This window comes from Rhincodon typus, chromosome 6 (genome assembly GCF_021869965.1).
Source record: "Rhincodon typus isolate 14 chromosome 6, sRhiTyp1.1, whole genome shotgun sequence".
Taxonomy (NCBI): Eukaryota; Metazoa; Chordata; class Chondrichthyes; order Orectolobiformes; family Rhincodontidae; genus Rhincodon; species Rhincodon typus.
This window is the reverse complement of record NC_063337.1, coordinates 84,486,493-84,509,823: the sequence shown is the minus strand read 5'-3', so window position 1 is coordinate 84,509,823 and position 23,331 is coordinate 84,486,493. Positions and strand designations below refer to the sequence as shown.

At 35.3% G+C, this 23,331-nt stretch overlaps 1 protein-coding gene across 2 annotated transcripts in view; it reads left to right on the top strand.

Moving 5' to 3' along the window:
• The window catches only part of bora (bora aurora kinase A activator), a 28,917-nt gene extending 5,712 nt beyond the window's left edge, over window positions 1-23,205 (top strand). Inside the window, exons 6-13 of one of the 2 annotated variants that reach the window (XM_048597850.1) lie at window positions 1,249-1,317; window positions 6,357-6,410; window positions 7,175-7,404; window positions 8,964-9,117; window positions 10,263-10,792; window positions 11,026-11,172; window positions 13,190-13,382; window positions 19,010-23,205. In XM_048597850.1, coding sequence (XP_048453807.1) covers window positions 1,249-1,317; window positions 6,357-6,410; window positions 7,175-7,404; window positions 8,964-9,117; window positions 10,263-10,792; window positions 11,026-11,172; window positions 13,190-13,382; window positions 19,010-19,125 — 1,493 coding nt within the window. In that variant the 3' untranslated portion in view covers window positions 19,126-23,205. Of the gene's footprint in view, window positions 1-1,248; window positions 1,318-6,353; window positions 6,411-7,174; window positions 7,405-8,963; window positions 9,118-10,262; window positions 10,793-11,025; window positions 11,173-13,189; window positions 13,383-19,009 lie in introns of both variants that reach the window. The other variant, XM_048597849.1, reaches the window with a different exon arrangement.
• Window positions 23,206-23,331: the final 126 nt, after the last annotated feature.

Sequence of the window (23,331 nt, the reverse complement as noted above, 5' to 3'; positions counted from 1 at the left end):
AAGGACATAGCTTGTATTTCTCAGTCAGTGGTTTGCATGTTGTTTATTCTTGGCTCAATATATTAGATTCTGTCAAAATCAAGAAATAAGTAAAAAATTAAAACTCTCTGTGTGCTATGTATGTAAAATGGAGACATTAAACACAAAGGTAAAGGATTTGTTTGATGCCAGGAGTTGTGCTGGGAATGCAAGCTTTACAAATATTCGGGAAACTAAAAGTGAATGATGCATAGTCATGTTTGATTCAGCACAGCAAGTTTTATCAGTGTAGCAATGTTTACCTCAGTAAACTTGGAAGATGTAATTTCACCGTGAAATAAACTAAAATTGTCCACAGTTTGTGCATTTAATTGCAATGACAGTTTTTAAACTAATATAAAACTCACATTGTTTCTCAGTGAATAAATTTGACTTTTGATCAGTTTTCCAAGATAACTTTGCAAAGAGTTGGTTTGCAGAGTCACTTTACCTGCTAATTCATAAGGCACTCTCCTGATAGTTATACCGATAAATCAGCAAGAAATGCTGGCCAGCCAGCGATGCCAACATCCCACAAATGAATGGAAGAAAAAAATAATTATCAAGAGTGGAGAAAGTCCAGATTTTAAATGTTCAATGGTTAGGAAGTGTACACAAAAATATCTAAGGTTCCTTGTCCCTAATCACTTTACAGTGAAGTCTTCAGTCAGCTGTGTGTGGATGTTGCATCAAGCTTATTTATGCCTATGTATTGTCAAATACTTTTCTGACCCTACCTAAGTTTATAACTGACATAACTTAGGACTGCTGTGTATTTGAGTTGTATCCCATTGTGAGGTTGGGATGTTCGATGTTCAATGTTCATGGGGTTTTAGTGGAGCTGGGGATCTGCCAGTTGGTGGTTGGGTGGCAAGGTGGAGAATTGTTAATCAAAGTAAGTCCAGATTCCTCTATTTGTACTGTGTCCTCGATTTGCATATGTTTTTGTTTTCCTGTTGGCCGTTAGCTTTTCCTTCAATCCTGTTGTTGTTTCTCACTTGTCCTGAATTATCCCGACAAGTGTAAGATGAAAGGCTTTGAAAAAATGCCCTTTTTTTTAAGCAATACTCATGTTCTGCATTCTAATTCAGCATTTTTTCTGATTCAGTTGGTATCTTTAAGTGAGATTTCACCTGTTTTTAAATTTTAAACTTGATTGTATCTTGAGCCTTAATGGAACATGTAGTGCATCTAAAGCAATTGTGTTTCTTTATTTGTCATTCTTTAAAGGTTCATCCTGGGAGAGGAATTCTTCAGTTATATCGAAAGAATCTGTTACATTACCTGGGATGCATAATGGTTAGTAGTTGTCATGTAATAGCACAAGGAGTTCTACAACTCAATTGGTGAAATTTCATGAATCATTTATTGTGTATGTGTGCGCGTTCAGTAAAAGTGCCAATCTGAACTCAGAATTCATTTTTTTCAATGAACTTAAAATCAAAAATCACACAACTTATTTTACATTTTACAAAATGTAACGCATTGGATAAGTAAAACATTAGGGCCTCGTTATCTCTTTAGCTTTACTACCTCACAAATTTTAACTTAATGAACAATGTAGTATCTGCTTCATATTGATATATGTTTTGCAAGCAAGGGGAGCACATACATGAATATCTCCATCAGAATGATGGAGCTTACTATATCTTTATTTACGGGAAAATAACAATCTAATTCAGTGCGAACTAGTACTAGTACTTGCACTGGACATGATGAAGTAAAATTGTAACAAACCAAACTTGCCTACCCATTTTTGTACTTCATATTTGTTTTGGACCACTTTGTGTTTTTGCTGATTTTTTTTTTTCCCCCTCCGGGAATGGCAAGGAGGAGAGCATTTAACTGTAATACTGCATACCTGCCCTAGATTTTGAATAGCATAATTGAAAGCTTATTAGTCATGAATTGCCCTACAATATAATTATATCCAACTGTTGTTCAAAAATGAACATACAAGATAATAAGCACATGCTATATATGCAACTGAATTATCAAAGTTGTAGTACTACAACTGTTATGCATTTAATATCCATTGTGATATGAGAACTGAAATCACATGGATCCTTGAAAGTCAGAGCACAAAAATGCATCATTTAGTATATTTCTCTACAGGAACCAAGTAGTCAGATTTCATACTATGCTTTTTTTTAAATATTTCCCTTTTTAAGGAAGACTATAATTTCCTGGCAAAATAAATTTGGACTGATTTTAGTTATGGTTTGTGTTGGAAATTTCAACAGTAAAACACATTTTACAAAGAATTTCTTGAAGAAAGTGTTCCCTTTAAGTCTCCATTCTTTGTAAATTGTTTCAATGTTGATTTAAGGACCGACCTGGTTTGCTCTCCAAGCATGTTTAAACTGCTGCTTTTTGCTTGTCAGTAAGCAAATTTGGAAGAATTGTACATTTTATCAAAACATATAAAGTTTAATCTCATAAAATGTGCTTTTAAAGTATAAGTTTAGAATGTTGTCTACATTTTTTGGTGTGTGCCCTTAAGGTAACTTGTCACAGGTAGTACTAAAAAATCTTCACTAAATTATTCCAGCTACGTTAAAACCTATTTACAGTCTCAGCACAGGAATATTGTGAACATTAAAACTGTTTTCAGTATAGGTGGAGGCCATTGAGTCAGCATCCATTAGAACAGAATCATAGAAGTGTTACGCTACAAAAGAAAGCCATTTGTCCCACTGCATCTGTACCAATTCTCCAGATGAGCATCATGACTTAGTGCCGTTCCCTTGTGTATTGACACAGGGATAGCAAAATAGTGAAATTAAATATTCACTGATCTCAAAATTGCCCAGTTGTTCCTAACTATACTTTATGAATAACAGTTATCAGACACCAAGTTTATAAGTTAAATATAAATTAACAATTTATTGTTAATACTGTAACTTCACAGCAAAGCCAAACAACAGGTAATCTAATTGAGGTTTATGATTTAAACCCATTGTTCATTGATTGTAACCCCCACACTCCAAATTACAGACACAGTTAAGGGATAAAGTTTTTAAGAGTTGTAATTTGTCAGTTTGATGTTAGCTTCAGTGATGAGTATGGAATAATCGCACAATGTGCTTTATTTCAGACACAAAGGATTGTATCTTGCTTGAATTCCAAATTCACCTGTCAATACAAGTAGCTTCCAGCAGGCTGTGAGGAATATTCATTTATTTTTTATGAACTGAGATTCTTTTCTCAGAATATTCAATAATTCTTGAATTGGAGATAAATCTAGAGAGAGTACACTACCTTCTGCTCAAAAAATGTTATGGCAAAAATCAGTCTAATCTATGGTTTCTGTCTCTTTTTTTCAACTTTTTCTGTGGTTGGCTGGCCAGCACCGGACTCCCCTTAATTGACCAATGCTACATCCAACCAACTTCTATTTCTTGAGCTTAACAGATCCTGATGCCAAACATCTGCAGTGTTTTTAGAATAATAGTTAACCTGCATTATCTTTCCAGGCCATTTCCCATTGCAAACATTAGTTTGTTCTCTCCTTATTTTTTAAACAAGTTGGTATTCAAAGTTCGATTCTCAACTTAGTTTGCAATTCCAAACTGAAAATGGAGAAAGTAAAGAAACTCAGTGATTGTCTGAATATCTGTTTATCTCCATTATTTGCACATTTTTCTTTTCAAATAAGCAATGATCTCTTGATTGCCTCAACTGAACCTACTTCCACCACACTTCCAGGCAGTACATTCCAGACACGATCCTGTTTGTTGTGTGAAAAGCTATTTTTCTCACATCACACTTGGTTCTTTTGCATGTCACTTTACATCTGTGATCTCTCGTTCTTGACCCTTTTCTGAGGGGGAACAGTTTTTCCTTATCTACTTCATGCAAACCCCTCATGATTTTGAAAACCTATATCAAGTCTACTCTTAGCTACCTTCTCTCCAAAGAAAACAATCCCAACCTCTCCACCTGTCCTCATAACTGAAGTTCTTCATCCCTGGAACCATTCTTGTAAATCTCCTCTGCACACTCTCTCCAATGCATTCACATCTTTTCCATAATGTGGCACCCAGAACTGTATACAGTACTCCAGCTGAGGTCTAACAAATTCAACATTATCTGTTTGTACTCTCTTTCCCTATTAATAAAGCCTTTTAATACTGTATGTTTTATTAACTGCTGTCTCCACCTGTCTAGCCACCTTCAATGATCTCTCTGCTCCTGCATGTTCTTTAGAATTGTACCTCTTATTTCATCCACCATAAACATCCACTCCACCAGTCCATGTATGCCCTATTGAAGTTCTTTATTGTCTCCCTCACAGATTATAATGCTTCCAAGTTTTGTATGTTCTGTTAATTTTTGAACTTGTCCCCTGCACCCTAAGATCTAGATCATTGATATATTTATAGTTAGACTGGAGAACACTTTGGAACAAAAGAAAGGTGTAGGCCATTCAGCCCCTCAGGCCTGCTCCATCTTCAATGAGATTGTGGTTGATCTTTTGCCTAACTCCTCATACCTGCCTTTGGCCCATAAGCCTTAAGACTTTTGTTTAACAAAATTGTACCTACTTTAGATTTAAAATTAACAATTGATCCAGCATCCACTGCCATTTGTGGAAGTGAGTTCCAAACAACTACCATCCTCTTTTTATGTGGAAGTGCTTCCTAACATCTCTCCTGAATGCTCTGGCCCTAATTCTCAGACTATGTCCCCCTAGTTCTAGAATCCCCAAACAGTGGAAATAGTTTATTTTTACCCTGTCTTTTCCTGTTAATATCGTGAAGACTTTGATCAGATCACTCCCTAACCTTCTGCATTCTAGAGAAAACAGGCCTAATTTTATGTCTCCTCATAACTTAATTCCTGATGTCCAGATATTATTCTTGTAAACTTTGGAAGTGATATAACCAAAGGTCAGTGTAAGATTTTATTTTGTTCTTAATACAATATGAAGCTCGATGATTTGGACAAAAGGTATATTTCTCCAGGCCCCAAAAAAATCCATGACCGTTATTCTTGTTTCCTGTGATACCGACGATTTTTATACCCAATCCATTGTTGAAACAATTTAAAAAAAAAACCTTTTTTCTGCACTCTTCATCAAAGCTCTGTCCATCTTCCTTTCTCTAAATTTTTTTTTTTACCTTATTTTCTTAAAAGCCTTGAATAGGTTCTGCCTCAGTTACATTCTGTGACAAAGACTCTAATGCTCCAGCAGCACTCTACATAAAATACATTTCTCCTAACATTCCTTCCCTCATTCCGTTTAAATTGGTAACTCTTCAACACCGACTTGAGGCAGAGGCAATAGTCTTTATTCAACCTGTAAAAATCCTTCATCATTTAAAATTGCCTCTTGGCCTTTTCTGCTCCATTAGATATAGTGTCATCTCATCTCTTTATTAAAACTATAATTTTTATTATTGTATCATTCTGATTAATCCATGACTTTCAGACTTTCTGTTATGATCTGCCCAAAATTAAAAATGACGCTCGAGTTGTGCCTTATGAGATTATTGTCTCATTACTCTTAAACCTTAAGTTCCTATTTTGCAAACTAAAAACACTGTTGCCCTTTTAACGGCTTTATCTACCTGCACTTGGCAATGATTCATTTGCACTTTTGATTTCTAAAATTAATTAGCTGTATCTGTCACCATACTGGCCATTCCGCCAATGTGACTGTGTGCCATTCCTTTCCAAACCTCTACTTTTGTGTTGTCATTTCTTTATCATACCACTTGTGTTCAAATTGTCTAGCTACATGTTATATTGAGGACAAAATTGGTTCTCACACTGACTCTTAGTTATATGACTTGCAAGTGTTCTCTAATCCAACAAACATAAACACTAACCCTTTGCCTCCTGTTAAACAAGATGCTATCTTTGCTCTTTATATCATGTACCTGAATGTTTGTATTGTGCTACTTATGAAAGTATGCAATGATTATTATAATCCTTTTGGCGCACACTCACTTTTCAAAGATCTGTCTTGCATTTGATAAATGTGCCTTTGACAAATTTAATATATCTGTTCTGAATTATCCTTTGAATTTCAAAATACTTAATTGGCTCTCAACTTACAGTTCAAACAACTTATACACAATTTATACCAGATTAACTGGTATGTTGTCAGATGGTTTATTCTACTTTAAGAAAAGCAATATATAGTGACAACACTGGCACAATGAGACACCTAAAAAATATTAAAAATATGCTTGGAGCTTCTGCTCATATAATATGTTAAACATATTAAATATGTAATGCTAATAAAACAGAATGATGGTGTTAATCTAAATATGAATCCATACTTTAAAGAGATTTATGCAATAATTTAAATTTGTTTTTTTGTGTAGCAGCTTGTCAGACTATGTTGTCCTTACCTGTAGACTTTGATCTGGAGAAAATAATAGGTAAGATATAAAAATTCATGTATTGTTTGAATGTGATTATTGAGACTGACAAAATTATTGAGCTTGTATGTTTGCCCTTATAAGTTGTTTGTCTGCTCTCTTTCTCACCTAAAAATAACAATCTGATTTAATTAATTCAAGCCCTATCTTAAATGAGTGATAAGGACAGTTTAGAAAAGAATAATGCATTTGTCCTCTCTGGATTACCTTGTTACGTAGATGCTTTTACTAAAACGGTCTTTGTCACAGTCACATAGGGTGTCATTTGTGACTGCTAAGAGCCGTTTAGGTACTGTGGCAGGAGCTGACACTTGATTGGAGGGATTCAAACATTGAGTTTCAGGAAATTTGTGAGGAAACAACACATTCAAACACTTTGCAAAAGAAAGCAAGGTTGGATATGAAATGATAGTTTGTAAGGATGGAGAGGTCAAAGTTTGTTCTTGAATATTACAACATTTTGAATACATTTTATCTCTTGGTTCCCTCATGAACAGATGAATCTTCCTTTGTGTCTTTTGATTCAAAAGAAATCACAATGTTTATAAAAGCATAACTATAAGCAGAGCAACCAGAATTGGGCACAATACTTCCCAATTCTCTCTCGATTCAGTATGATGTCCTTTTAATAATATCTTCTTTTCTGTAGAAAATACCACATTACAACAGTGTGGCCTGAATAGTTTCATTTACACAGCATTGCTGAATTTAATACATATTGTAAATTTTAGTGTTACCGTAATCAAGTTTATTTCTCTGTTCAGGTGAACATTATAAATTGGAAGACGCTGCTGACCAATCCCACGAAAGTCTGAGTGCATCTTCACTTCGGAGAAAGCTGTTTATTGATGGTGAAAGAAGCTACTCTGATAGCTCCTCCCTCCCTTCTCCAGAAGAAAGTCCATGTGGTGGACCTGTTCAGCCTCACATAAATCTAAGGTCATCGGATTCTTCACCATTTCGATGCAAGAGCCCGACAAAAACTCCTAGTTCTGTAAGTACGGTACACAGCGTTGAATGTCAGTTTTGGGACACACAAAACAGATTATAAGGGCAAAGAGATTGAAGAATGTGGGGTTTCAATGTGCTATTCTGTGGACTCTAAAATGTGACCACATGCCTCCAATCCTTCACACAATGTTCCTGACTTCTATCTTTGTACATTGACCTCTAGTAACACAACTAGTGCTTTACCACAAAGAAGAAGTGAAATATGTAAATGCAGACTTTGTGAAAGTGCCCTCTCAACAGTCAGTATAGATCAGCATTGGCAAAGTCTTGGCAGTAGTGTGTTATCTGTATGGCACACATCATTCTGAGATATTGCATGGTGCATAGGAAGTGATTATGTTTTTAAAACTATTTGTGATGGCTATAAAATGAGAAATTCTGATGTATGAAATTATCACAAGGAAACTGTGAAAATGTTGTGCCATTTGCTGGCTTAATTGAGTTCATGGTGTTCTGTAGTCAGTTGACGGATGTTCTTATCATAATATAATGACTGACTCTGAAAATAAAATTGCTATGGCCAATTGTGTTGTTAACCAGTAGTGGTTGAAGAATGCCTTTTAGGAAAAAGCCAAAATTTCTAAAAAAGCAGAGTTTGGTATTATGATGACGAAACTGAACTCAGTTTCCAGATATTTGAAGACAAGCCGAGCTTTACTGTGTTTTCACCAAATGGAAGTTCCCTGATTATTGTGTGCTTCCCTTTACTTAGTATCAGGACATATGAAGAAAATCTTTTCTTGAAGTCAGAATGAGAGAGAATCCTCTGGGGAAAAATGTTTCAAGGCATTTTACATGTAATGAAAAGTTAGCTGTTTCTATATTTTTCCGATTAAAATGTCTGTTTCTTTAAAAATAAATTCATATTGTTCTTCTTTCCTGCACTGAAAAGTACTTTACGATTGAAGAAAGGATTCTTGAAGGCTGAAGTTCAGAAAACATTTTCAAATTATCAATCTTGCATTTTTTTTGTGGTTGAGTTTAGAAGAGAGGGGTGGAGCAGTGATGGTAGAGGGTGAATATTATGTATGAATTTAATTTACACTGACAATGCAAATCCTTCCTTTATAGGAAGGCAGTTGAAGAGCCTTGCATTTGTTCCTGTAGTTTAATAGAAGTTAGTCATGTCTGCTAGTGAGAAAATTCTATCAAACCTGAATGATTACAAATGCAGTTTTTGTTTTGAGTCACTGTGATCTGGTCTATTTAGAGAAGTTTTGAAAGCAAAAGATTAATAATATGGCTTAATTCTTTTCACTATAATAATTTTGAGAAAAGCACACTAGACCAATACAAGAACAGAAATTGCTGGAAAAACTCAGCAGGTCTGGCAGTATCTATGGAAAGAAAGCTAGGGTCACTGGACCCGAAACAGTGACTCTGATTTTTCTCCACAGATGCTGCCAGACTTCGAGTTTCCCCAACGATTTCTACTTTTGTTTCAGATTTCCAGCATCCACAGTTCTTTGTTTTTTGTACACTATACTAATAATTAATTGCAAGCCACACAATACAATGTAAATCTATCCTTGTCAATCTTAGGGGCAATTTTCATCAAGTCCCATTCAAGATGCTGTAAGAGCGTGCAGTTTAGGGAGCCTAACAAGCCCCATGTTCCCAGGGAAATCATCACCGAATACTGCATCACCACCTTTGTCTCCGATTGAACCTCAGCTTGACAAAATGCCAGTTTCAGGTTTGAACTTAACATGATTTTGAACTTAAAAATGGTAGTTGTTGTATAAACAGGTCGGGTTGGGTTGAAAGCATTAAACTTTGAAGCTTTAGAATAAATCAGACCACTGATTTATAAATGACTGTTTGTGGCAGGTGCTAGTCAGTATAATTGTATGAGTAACTAGTCATTTTATGTTTTACAGCCATGTAGCATTGACCTAGTTGTTATCTATTAGGAGATAGCAATGTCTCTTAACTTGTGTTACTCTCGTTAACTGAACTTCAGCTAATGTAACATGCTGTTATTCTTTAATAAACTATCACTTGTTCCTCAAGTACATGCTGCTTCCTCTGAAGCCCTCTTCATGGCTAACCCTTCACCACTTAATACTAGTGAGGCCCGTAGACTTGTAGTAGAAGAAGGGATGGTGGCAGTAAATCTACCCAAAGAAGATCCTTCACAATATGGTGCCAGCTGTGGGCAACTCCTACTTTACACTTTTTTAACGTGTTCATTTGTCTTAAATAGAGAATTTAAAACAGAATAGTTTCTCCATATTTACTTTTCTCCCCTCTTCTCCCATACAAATACAAGTGAAAACTTTGTCATACTGGACATGGTCCCTTTCTGAGGACCTCGCAGCATGGTACTTACTTCTTAACGATAATTATATTGATGCTTCTTAAGTTGGCTTGATGCAAGTCAAATTGCTTAAAAAAAAAATGGTGGATAAAACCCTTAAAAGCTCATGCATGTACATTCATTATTGAAACATCAGTTGATTTACAGTTATTGGTCTTACCTTCACCTTAGCATTACAACGGTTATTTTTATGACTTTGTTTGTATATTTACAAGAAAAATTATGGGGTAAGCTTTCATGACTGCTTCTGCTATAAACACCACTGACTGGAACCACAGATTGGAGAATCTGGTTTAGAGATTTGTTATGTAGCTGACTACATTCTTTAAACATTGACCACTTGTTGCAATTTGCTACAGCTCAGTAACGTTCCATATATGCTTTGAGAATCACTTCCAATTCACATCTCTCTAACACACAAGTAGAATGTTTTTCTCCAATATTCACTAATGTTCTGATAAATGTTTATTTGGAAAAGGTCTTTTTTTGCATAACCTTTTTTTTTGTCCCCCTTTATACAGAAGAAAGGAGCTTTACTTCCATGTCTCCTGTTGCTCCTGCTGCAGCTATTTTAGATGGGAATTTTGACCACTGTACAGAATCGCCTTTCATAGAAGGATGTTCACCAATTAAGATGTGTCCACCTATGAATCCCAGACTTCACAGTGACCTTTGTCACATTTCTCCTCAAAAGTTAACTCTTCAGCATGAACACAAAAATGAGGAGAGAACCCATTCTCCAGTACAAGAAATAGATGCAGAAGTGTTCTCTTTATATTTAGGAGCAGAAAATAAAACATGTCTCAATCTCTCGGATGTCAAAGAAAATATAATAGTGCTTCAAGATGAGAATGAGGATCATACTGTTGATATGGCTGACCTAGGAGCACCTGAAGGCAATGATAGCAGTTGGGTAAAAGAATCAGAAGGCAATATTAGTGTTCCAAGGACTAGCTCGACTGGAATTGCATTTAATGTGGATAGCCCTCACATATATATGTCACCTCTTGCAGAAAGCAGTGCTATTCCTTCTGAGAGCATTAGTATGCAGGTAAGGATTATGTTTAGAACAGTTACATTTAAAGTATCACTCCAATTGATTCTGAAGCAATCAATAAAAATAGTTCAGTTTTGCAATTTTTGGCGGAACAAAATTGCTTCCTATTATAGTTGTAGAATAATATAGATTAAAAATATGCATTGTCAATATTGAATACTGTCTGACTATTAACGTATGTGCCACGCTTTTAACATTGTTGTATTGATTTTTTTTTTAATTAATAGGCTGATAGTGGATATAATACACAAACCACTTCTGCAAGCAGCCTAATGGATGCTATTGGAACAGATAGCCAGCTCGGTAAAGAGCATTTGGAAATGCAATCTCTAGTTGGAACTTTACCTTCAAATAAGCTTAATCTAAAATCTAAGGTAATGCTCCTGCATCTATTTTCTGTTTATGAAACAAATGCACGTAACCAAACAAAAAAAAAAATTCGGAGTTTGGTTAGATATAGATTTGAAATTAATATGTTCTAAATACTATAAAGATCATATGTGCCAAACCATATTTTATGATTTTTAAAATTTAATTAGGAAGGCAAAATAGTGAAAATGAACTTAAATTTTCACTATTCTGTGCTGTGATTTTAGATAAGATTGACAGAATAAACTTGCATTTCTGTTCTCAAATCTGTTGCCAGCACTTTTACCTTTAAAAGAGTGATTGTGACTAAATTTAGTGGAGAGGTAAGGAGGAGGGACAATATTTAGTATTTAATGAAGGTCAATGTTGGAGTAAATTAGGTTAATTATATTTGTTTGATATTCTAGACCAGTACTTCTTTGGACTGATCAGCTGCCTCATTAACCAGATTTGGAACATTTAATTTTTGAATTGACAATTGTAGAAATCAATATTTCCTAACAGTTTCTTGTTTCTTATAGTGGAAAAAGTTAATGATAAACTGGTATCAGAACAGAAAATAGCTAATTGGATAAAGAGCATTTCAAATTGTTGCTATTTGCACGTCCAAAGGGCAATGTAAAGATAATTTTATCCATTTTATCGCAACTTGATGAGCTTCTCTGTCCAGTGCAAATTGATAGCATTTTGCAGGAGCAACATGAAACAACTCTTATACATTTTCTAAAAATAATAGGAATATGCAATCAGGAAAATTTAGATTATCTTGAGCATGACTTCTGACAAGAATACCCTCTGATCACAATCGTAACACTGAGCCTTTCCCATAGGCCCTGCTAAACCTAAAAATTATGTAGAATTTGAGCAATATCACAGATTTGGTTGAAGCTTAGATCAAAATGCAGGTGTTTGAGTTACATTTTATAAAGGACAAGAAAGCAAATTCAATCAGATGCTGCTTTTACAGTTAAACACGATTTCTAATGAATATAGAATAGAAAGTCAGACTTTTGCATGTGAATGTTTGAAGAATGAAGCTGAACATACCAAGCTAGATCATTTAGTATGAAGGCTCCAAAGGAGCTTATTACTTAAGAGTACAAGAATAATTTGGACTTGGGAAGTGGAAATACAGTTTCAAAATTAGATGATACCAAATTGTAAGTGCAATTAATAAAATGGAGGGCTGCAAAAACAAAACAGGATCATATTAATAAACTTGCAGAATGGGCATGTAATTGGTAAGTGATCATAAATATTAATAAATGTAAGGTGGTAGGTTTTGTTAAGGAGGATACTTCTTTGTTGGAAATAAGTGCCTAAATGAGATGAAGTAACAAAGATCTGGGGATACAGATACACAAACAAGTTTTTTTAAAAAAGGTGACAGGGCTTAATAAAGACCTTAAGATTAAAGGAAACAAAACACAAGTTTATTTCTAGAAGAACAGAAATGATAGAGCACCTCAAAGAACGCTTTAAACCTTGGTCAATGCTGCAAATTGTTCCGATCTCTTCTAAGTAAGATATAAAGGTGCTGGAGAAAGTGTTCAAAATAGCAAGATGATAAGCGAACTGAGAGCTTACGTCTACTGTGAAAGATTGAACAAACTGGATTCCTTTTCTGCAGAGAGGTAACTTGATAGAGAAAATGTTTCTACTTACAACAGAAACTAGGGACTGTAAATATAAAATAGTCGCTAATTAGTTCAACAGGAAATTCAGAAGAAACTTTACTCCCACAAGAAGTTGAGGCAAAATACATCTGTTTATCTAAGGGAAAGTTGTACAATTACATTAGAAAGAAATAAAAAGATGTGTTGCTGGGGTTTGCTGAGGAAAGATGGGAGGAGGTATGAACAGGGACTTGTTTATAGTAGTAGGTATATCTTACTATAAAGATATCTATTTGATGCATTGTCTGTGAATCAAATTATCTATTTTGTTATCAAAAGAACATTTTGGTCTAACTAGAATTTGGCTTTTTTGTGCGAAGAATAAAATGCATTTCTTTAATTCCAGGATGTCCTTTGCTCGGAGTGTAAAGAGAACAAAGAAGTTATGGGATTGAATTTGGCTGCTAATTCAAATAAACCCTTTCATATCAGTAGGCTGCGTTCATCATATGATATGGTGCTGAGCCAGAACATCTGCTATCTGAATGCTTGGAAAAATCCCTGTGAACAAACACTCAATAGAATTTTTCAAAAGAATGGTATGGAATCTTGATGAAAGCCATCTTAATAGTTTAATCTGTAAAGGGAATATAGAATTGCTCAGGCATAAGTAGGGACCGGGTAAAGGAGATTGTTATTTAGCAACAAGGGATGTTATATTTCACTCTGCACTTTGGAACGTTATGCTTCTTGTTACCTTCACAAATAATGATTCATGTTGATCTGAAATTGTTGCAATTGACTATGCATATGAATTTACAGATTATGGTCTCAAAGTTTAGAATTGACTGTGACAGTCTGTGGTATAGTGTGAAATATAAAAATTTGCTCTTTATAAACTTGTCTTTATCATGCAAACTCTTATTATATTATTGAATTCAAGAAAAAAAAATACCTACCTCTGTAAAATTCCATTTTTAGAAAAACTTCATAATGCAGTTATCAATCTGTCATGTATTGTGAAAATTTCAGCACAGAAGGTGGGCATTTGATCAGTCACACTTTTGCTAGCTCTAGCTCCATGTCAAAAACACCTAAACTTTTCTGTTCTTTTTCAAAGACTGTTAGTACTATACATATTTGTCTAATTTTGTCTTAAATGCTGTGATTGACTTGGTTTTTGTGTTAAAACATGTAATATTCTGATGACCCTTTGTTTATTTGGAAAATATTGTTTTAAGCTCTTTGAATTGAGATAGAATCATTAAGTAATTCTATAGTGAAGGTGCTCATAGTTATCAGCCACCACAATATGATTGAATTTTGCATTCAGCTTGAGGGAGAGGGAAGTGGGTCTGAGATGATAATTGTTTTAAGCATAAATAAGGGCAATTTATGAGGACATGAAAGCGGAGCTTGCTACAATGAATTTCTAAATTAGGTTAAAGGATAGGTCAACAGAGCTATAGTGGTATCCATAGAATAGATTAGTTCCAAGGAAAGAAAAAATCCAAGGGATGAATCCACATCCATGGTTAACTAAAGATGTTAAAGGTAGCATCAAATATGAAGATGCCTATAATTATGCAAAGACAGGTGGTATCTCAAAAATTTGGTCATAATATAAAATAAAAGCAAATAATGATGAAAAAAAATAACAAGGATAGAAAAATTAGACTGAGAAAAAGTTATCCCAATATATAAAGCAGAGTGTAAGAGGTTTGGTAACAGTTTTTTAGATGAGTTAATGAAATGAGTATTGATCCCAAAGGAAGTAAATCTGTAGAATTGATAATGGAAAATGAAGAAATAGCAGAGGAATCAAATAGGTATGTTCCATCAGTCGTTACTATAGAGGATATAAGTGCATCCCAGAAGTAGCAATAAATCAGTAATGGAAGGGAGAGGGGAGCTCAAGAAAATTACAATCACAAGAGAAATGATAGAGAGTAAATTGTTTAAAACTGTCAGCTGACAAGTGCTTGGATCCTAATAGACTACATTATTAGAGCTGAATTTCAGAGGTGAAATTGACCGTCATTGGCATCAAGGCTGCATTTGATAGAGTACGCTGCTAATGAGCCCTAGTAAAACTGGAGTCACTAGGAATCGGGGAAGACTCTGCTAGTTGGACTCCTGTCGAACATGTAGAAAGATGGTTGTGATTGTTGGAGGATCTCTGTCTTGGAACATTTCTATGGGAGTTCATCAGGGTCATGTCTGATGCCCAACCATCTTCAGCTGTGTCAGCAATGATCTTCCCTCCATCATAAAGTCAGCAGTGGGTATGTTCACAACAATTGCACAGTGCTGAGTGCCATTTGCAAATCCATAAATACTGAATATCCAAAAATAACATTTTTGCCAGGCAATGATCATCTCCAACATCAGACCCCTCTACATTAAATAGCATTATCATCACTGAATCCCCCTCAATCGACATCTTCCGGTTAGATCAGATTGATCAGAAACTCAACTGGACCAGCTATGTAAATACCGTGATTGCTACTGCAGGTCAGAGTCTAGGAATCCTGCAGTAAGTAACCCACTTGCTACCTCCCCAAAGCCTGTCCACCATCTACAAGATCCAAGTCAAGTATCTGATGGAATACTCCAAACTTGTGAGGATGAGTGTGGCTCCAACAACGTTCAAGAAGCTTGACACCATCCAGGACAAAGCAGCTTGCTTGATTGGCACCACATCCACAAATATACATTCCCTGTATCACTGATGCTCAGTAGCAACAGTGTGTACTGCCTGGAGGATGGACTGCAGAAACTCACCAAGGCTTCTTAGACAGTATCTTCCAATCAATGAGCACTACCATCGAGAAGGACTAGGGAAGCACATACATGAAAGCTGCAAATTCCCCTCCAAAGCACTCACCATCTTGACTTGGAAACTTTTTGTTGTTTCTTCAGTGTCACTGGGACAAATTCCCAGAACTCCCTTACTAAGGGCATTATCTAAACCAAATGGTTTATCTGTACCAAAGAGATTTCTGCTGTTCAAGATAGCTTACCATCACCTCAAAGGCAACTGGCGATGGGCAATATACACTGGCCTAGTCAGTGATGCCCACACTCTATGAATTATAAAAATAAATCTAGGACTGATAAGTGGCCAATGAGATGGTTAATGCATTAATTTTTATTTTCCTGAACAGGAGGCATAAAGCAGGAAACTAGAAGCCTAGTAACTTAACATCTGTTGTAAGGAATGTGTTAGAAGCTGTTATTAGAGATTTTAGCAGGGCACTTCAGTAAGTCAGAGGTAACATGATTTTGTGAAAGGAAAATTATGTTTAACCAACCTTTTAGAATTCTTTGAAGAATGAATATTTCCTATCAATGAGGGGGAACGTTTGGATGTATTTTGCGTAGATTTCCAGAAGGCATTTTATAAGGTGCCACATCAAAGGTTATTATGGAAAGTAAAAGGTCATGGTGTAGGAGTAGCATTTTGAGATGTATAGAACATTAGTTGGATAACAGGACACAGAGAGTAGGCTTAAATGGTCTTTGTCTGCTGGGAAGCATGTAATAAGTTAGCCACAAGTGCTGCTGGGACCTTGTGTTTAAATTTTAGATTAATGACTTGGATGATGGGATGAAAGGTATAGTTGTCAAATTTACTGATAAGCAAAGATAGATAGGAAAATAAGCTGTATAGATGATATAAAGGGGCCACAAATAATATGGATAGGTTAAGCGAGTGGCAAAGATATGGCAAATGAAGTACAGTTAAGAAATAAAATTGTCTGTTTTGGTAGAATGAATAAAACAAAACATACAATCTAAATGGTGATAGATTGCAGGGCTCTGAGATGCAGAGATATAGATGTCTCAGCGCACAAACTGCATTAGGCCAGTATATAGTGTAGAATTTATTAGGAAAGCTAAGTGAATATTTTAATGTATTGTAGAGGAATTGAAAGCAACAATAAGAGGTTATCTTCACTATATAGACCACTGGTAAGACCATGTTTCGAGTACTCTTGAACAGTGTCAGTCACCTTATTTAAGGATGCAAATGCATTGAAGGCACTTTAGAGAAGATTTACTAGACTAATACTTCGACTAGGTGAAATATCTTATTTGGAAATGTTGTACAGACTAGGTTTGCATATACTGGAGTTAAGAGGCTACTTGATTGAAATATAAAGAATCTGAGATTTTGGACCAAAAGTGCAGGTGGAAATACCATTTCCTTTTATGGGAGAATCTAAAACCCAGGGTCACTATTTAAAAATAAGCAGTCGTTAATTATCATTTATCAATATGTTTGTATTTATAATCTTTGCATTAGTAGCTTTAAACTACTAATGTTGTTTTCTTGAACCTAATTTAATTAGAGGTAGAAATTGTTGGAAAAGCTGAACAGGTCTGGCAGCATCTATGGAGAGTTAATGTTTCAGGTCAAGTGACCTTTCCTCAGAAATGACGGTAGCTAGGATCCAAAATGTTAACTCTGATTTCTCGCCACAGGTGCTGCCAGATCTGCTGAGCTTTTCCAGCAATTTCTGTTTTTGTTTCTGATTTACAGCATCCACATTCTTTTGATTTTTATTTAACCAGAGATAGATTATCTAAAAATATAGAAATGGTGTTTTGTTGTAAATTGGGCCAAAATTTCTGTATCAATTCATGGTAACTAATCAATACATGCTGAATAACTGTATGCAAATCATTTGAATTTTTCCAAGTCTTTGTCTGCAAATGTCTGGGTCAAGCTGATGTTATCAATATTATTTTTGATATTTTGAACTATAATACTTACTACACTCAGTGAAATCAAATAATTTTATACATGATCCGACCATATTTATCTTGGGGTCTAGATACTCATGCAGTGCTTTTAGCATATCAGAGGTTGGGGGGGTGGGTGGTGAAATGTGTATATCATAGACCGTAAAGAATGGGAGGCTGGCCAGAAGAACACTATACACTTTCATTTGGTTATTCCTAAATCATGGGTGAATGTTTCAGCAGGCAATGTTACACAAGTGGAAATAGATGGAATTTCTTTTTTAAATGGAGTGGCATCATCAGGTCAGAACCAGATATGATGCCAAGATTATTAGCATCATAATTTGTTTCAGCCTGAAGCAGTGGCCAGGAAGACAAACAGAATCAGTAAGTCCCTTACAACATTGGAGAAAAAAATCACATTTGGTAACTTCAGAATTTCTGATATTTACGAGGAAGAAACTGTATCATATCCAAGACTGAATGTCAGACAACAGGCAAGGGTAAATCTGTTATGTTGAACAATGTAGAAGTGTTGAGGAAGAAAATTGTGTTAACTGTTGTGTTGGAGAAGACCAAGAAATAAAGTACCACACTCCTAGATTATTTCATTGATTACTAATTGGGACCCTCTCATTAAAGGAGTAGTAGGAACTTTAATCGGAGAGATTGCAACTGGTACCATGGGGCAGATAAGGAACCTATTGAAGAAATGTGGAGAGGGGAGAAAACCCTTGGAACTAGTTTGCAAAAATTGAGGGTTTGAGTTTATTTTGAAAGGAAGTGATGACTAAGTCAAAAGATATAGTAGATGTACAGGGAAGGACTATTTATGATATCACCTAGCACAAGGACACAAAGGTTGGGTACTCAACACTTTTGGAGGAATGGAGTGAAGATGAACAAGATGGGAGGTGAGAATTGAGTTAATGTGTTCATGGTTAGGACATGCATAGTCTTGGGACTTCTAGCTTGTTGGAGAAAGGGAAAGGGTATAAGCAGTTGAACAGACGTTCTCAGTCTTAGTAATTTCTTTTTAATCAACCTGTTTGGACATGTAACGATCCATTTCCGTGGCAGCTGGGACTTGAACCTAGATCTTCTGGCTCAAATGTACAAACTTCTCCTCCAAAGGAGTCTCTATTCGAAGTATAGAAAATTGGAGATTTGTTTGGAGATTGTTAACAGCTATTGTGGTCCAGACCAGTTAGCACAAAGGATTATAGTTTGCAGCCGTGACCCTTGATTAAATACTGACCCTGCTGAAAGTGCACAATCACAGACAAGAACAGAATCAGGTTAAACTCACATAATTAGTGGCCACTTTAGGTCCTAGAGGGCAAAATAAAATCTGAAATAAGAAGTTATTGCTTAGAAATGAGGGTGAGGGATGGAATTTCTTGTTTAAAATTGGATGTTTGATGTGGATTTGGGGTAGTGCACACTGGTTTCTTCTAACTTTGTTCTTTCCTTACAGCAAAATATTCTCCATCCCTACTACGTGATGAGAGACCACGTTTCATAAAACAACCTCTTGAAATGACTGTGGAGGAACCTGAGCCCATCACTGATAACCCCATGCCTGTGTTTTAACTGAGTCATAATACAATATTAAGTAATCTTTGTTGAATTTGAAAGGATTTAAATGAATTTGTAAATGCTACAATTGGCTTGATTAACCTGAAAACATCTGAAGCGCAATTAGAATGAGTGACAAAGAACTTGACCAGCACTTCTGAAAACATTAATTGCATGTAATCAAAAAGATGCTATTGATAAAGTTCCTGAATTTACTGATCAATTACCCATAAAATCATGCATTTAAAGCAGCAGCTTCAGTTTATGCATTGTTTTTTCACTCAAATTTATGCATAAGCAAAAATCCCCAATAGTCATAGTTGTCTTATGGCCAGGTATATAGTGTATTTTTTTTATGTAAGAAAATAAAGAACTTTTTGAACAAAATCTAAAATCGGTGGCCATTTACCATCCCTTCAATGACTTGTCATCTGGCTCTGACTAGAAACATTTAAATCAGGACCTTGGTATTTCTAAGAATTGTTAAATGAGCTTGGATGCACAGAAAAGCTGGTACAATCAAGTTTAAATTTAACATTAAAAATATACTCTATATTCTCTTTAAAAAAATTGCTCTGAATTAAATTTTTATTAAATAGTAAGAAAATCCAATGTTTACATTTTAGACCTAAATGTTTTGTAACAGTGGTCTACTAGCAATATTTTATACATAAATGGAACTACACGTGCCTTTTTAAAATCAATATTTAATAAAAACAAGTTTCTAAATCCTGTGCTTTATTTTCTTTTTACCTTACACTTGAATGCATAATTTATCTTTGCATACTGCAAAAGTAAATTTCAAAACTTTTACATATACGTAGGAGAGTTGCAATAATAGTTTACATAATCCACTCATTGTAGAAATTTAAGTTCACAGAGAAATCATTTTAAAGACCCACAGCAAACTCAATTTTAAGTGTTTAAGAAAACAATCCTTGTTTGTCCATTTTTCTGTAAGTTGTTTTCTCATGCAAACACAAATTTTCCAAATCTTCCCTCCTCTTTTGTTTATCTGCAGCTCACCTGTTAATGTTGCTGCTTAAGGGTAGGACTGTCATTTTATTTAAGGAACACTTTTATACTCTGCTGTTCAATTAAAGCAGCATCTGTTTAACAGATTAGATCAGATGTGGCTCAGTTTAATTACTCTTTAAATTATCCATTAGAACTCCATTTATTTTGCCATTTATCTGAATTATAATACAGGAAGATCAGAGATATTATTTTGAGCTCACAATCACAATTCTCTTGCTTTTATATTCTTTCCATACATGTTTAAGCAGAAGATGGTGGTGCAGATCCCTGGCATTATGTTTGACCCTGAATTGAGCTTCAAATCCCAAATTCTATTATTTTACTTTAATCTCAATATTGACAACACTGGCAATAGCCCATCCAATGAGGTGGGGTTGGAAGGAGTTCTGGCACAATAACAATAAGCAATTTATGCAACAGGTCCCGACAGCATATCGTTTACCTCGCCTAGTTAGAAGGGGTCTCTGAAGTAATGAAAATAGAATTTGTGACCATAACTAGAAACTGTACTTGGTAAAAGTGGATTTCTCCAATAAAATGCAGCAAGTGGAAGTTAATTATCATTTGTAACTGATTTTGCAAATACACGAATCTCACTAACACTCTGCCAAGTAATCATTTATGTGGTGTCACAATACGGTCCACATCTACTCCTACCTTCGTATGCTGGTACCGTAAACATTATCACTTTTGTAGTTAATTTGATTATTCTAATCTCTTTCATTCCATTCTCCAGCGAATTCAATTTGTTCTAAACAGAGCTTGAGAGCTAAGGAATAATCAGCTAACATTTGTTTTCTGCATGCTGTTATTACAGCCTCCCTACTCCCCTTCACAATAAGTGTCCTCATATTTCATCACACCAATCTGTGCATTTCCAGCATTTTGTCTTTCCTGTCATCTACAAAATTTTCCCAAACCGAATACTTTCTAAGTTACCAACTTCATGCACTCTTTGAACAACAAAAATTACAACAAAGCTTCATCCACTCTCATTATAATGCAGTTCCTACGAGTTCAACATGGGAATACAATGCTGCAGTGGTAGTGCCATTTTACTAATAATTTAAAGCCCAGGGCTAACACCTGAGGGACATGGGTTGAAATCTCACTATAGCAGGTGGAATTGAAAGTGAATCTCTGTAATGGTGCTGTGAAATTACTAATAATTGATGTAAAAACCCACGTAGTTAATTAATACCCTTTAGCGAAAGAAATCTGCCATCCTTGTCTGATCTGGTCTACATGCAACTCTATTTCTGCAGCAATGTGGTTGATGTTTAACTACCCAAAGGCAGGTGAATAAATGATGACCTTTCTAGTTAAACCTACATCCAAAGAAAAGTGTAATTAAGTGTAGATTTTTTAATTACACTTTTCTTTGGATGTAGGTTTAACTAGAAAGGTGTAATTAAAAAATCTACAATCTATATTTGCAATTATCTCCAAGACAGTAAAGGTACTTTATTGATGAATCAGTAGCTTTTTCCTAGCTGTACTGACTGAACATCACCTTTGTACTGTAAACTAAAATAAGAGTCGAAGGCATTAATGATGTAGTCATATTTTGTGGTTTCTTCAATTCCGTTTAATCAGATTGCTGTCAGCACTCTGGCTGATTGCACACTTTTTGGATACTGATTGAAACTGGAAGTGGTCTGGTACCTTGTGAAGCAGCAGCACCAATTAGTCTAGTGCTTCGCTTGGATAGGGAGATGGTGCTGTAGTGGAAATATCACAGGACTAATAGTCCTGAGCCCAAGGCTGCACTTGTATTGCAAAATAGGAGCTCTACCTGGATCATGAAGTTATTATCTTTGGTCAGGAAACAAAACTCCAATGGAAATTATTGAAAATTAAATTTTAGAAGTTTCTGGTGCTTTTTTGCATGTTAAGACATAGCTAAGAGTAACTAGTGCTGGACAGAATCTGTGAACACCAGACAGGACATAACAGAATATCATGAGAAGTGGGTTCAAAAGTCAGTACAGTTGATATCCAAGTATCAGTTTCTGAAGACCTAGAGATGCTGAATTTAACAGAAGTTGCAGAAAATTGGTGGCTCTTTGTTTTATAGCCAAGGCAGTAGTAAAAGACAAACTCACATTTATGTAACATTTTCCAAAACCACAGGACATCAGAAGCACTGTCAATTTGTTTTCAGTACATATTTTTCATGTATTGTATAGACTGTGTAACTTAGGGAACAATTTTACAATACATGTTGGTAAGGCAGGGATTTCCTGCATGCAAGTTTGGATTTCCCAAGCCCTTACAGGATTATCCAGGTTGTCAGAGAACTTAGAAGCAGGATATTTGAATTATTTGAACTGTTCCATAGTCGTCAAGATGGATTCAGATAGGATTTGAATCCTAATATACAAAATGATCAGAGATCCTATCCTACATTTACTAAAAAAACTCAGACAACAAGTGTGCTGGCTGGATAATTGACTGTGATAGATTTAGATTCAGGTGGCAATTCATACAATCCTTTCATTTCACCTTTATTGTACCTTCTTCACAGTCATTTGTTGGATAGAAATTGAATACTGCTGTAAAAGTACTGTTGAAACTTTTAATCTTTGCACCTAATTTGCAAGTAGTATCAAACCAAAGGGAAAACACATTGTACAGTATAAACGTTTTCCCATTACTGTGACCGTTCTTGCAAATTGTCCTAATTTTGCTGTTCCCACTACTAAAAGAATAAAAATGTAATGAAAATACTGTTGTTTAATGAAAGGATTAAAGTCAGTTTACAACACTTTTTAAAAAGAAACTTTACTTTTCCACATTCTGTTGCAGCATTTTAAAAGGAGAAAAATCAGTGCAAAATTGGAATTGAACTTGCTCTGCTTAAATTGTTGGACATTTAGCATGGAAGTTAATTTGAAACCTTCGCTTATAGCAAACAATTCTTTGAAGTGTGACCAGGGTTAGTTTTTAAATTGGTCATGTCATGGTCTTCAAGAGACAAATCAGTGTGATTACTGTCAATGTACTGCACTTCTTGCTGCAGTATAAAGACCAATCTAAACAGCTTGATATACACATAATCCAAAATCAGGCCTCCTTTAGTCCTTGTCCCACCTAACCTTTACTCAAAAAAGTATTCCATTTCTGTTCAAGGGTCACAGACCTGAAGGATTAACTTTTACTTCTCTCACCGCAACTGCTGCC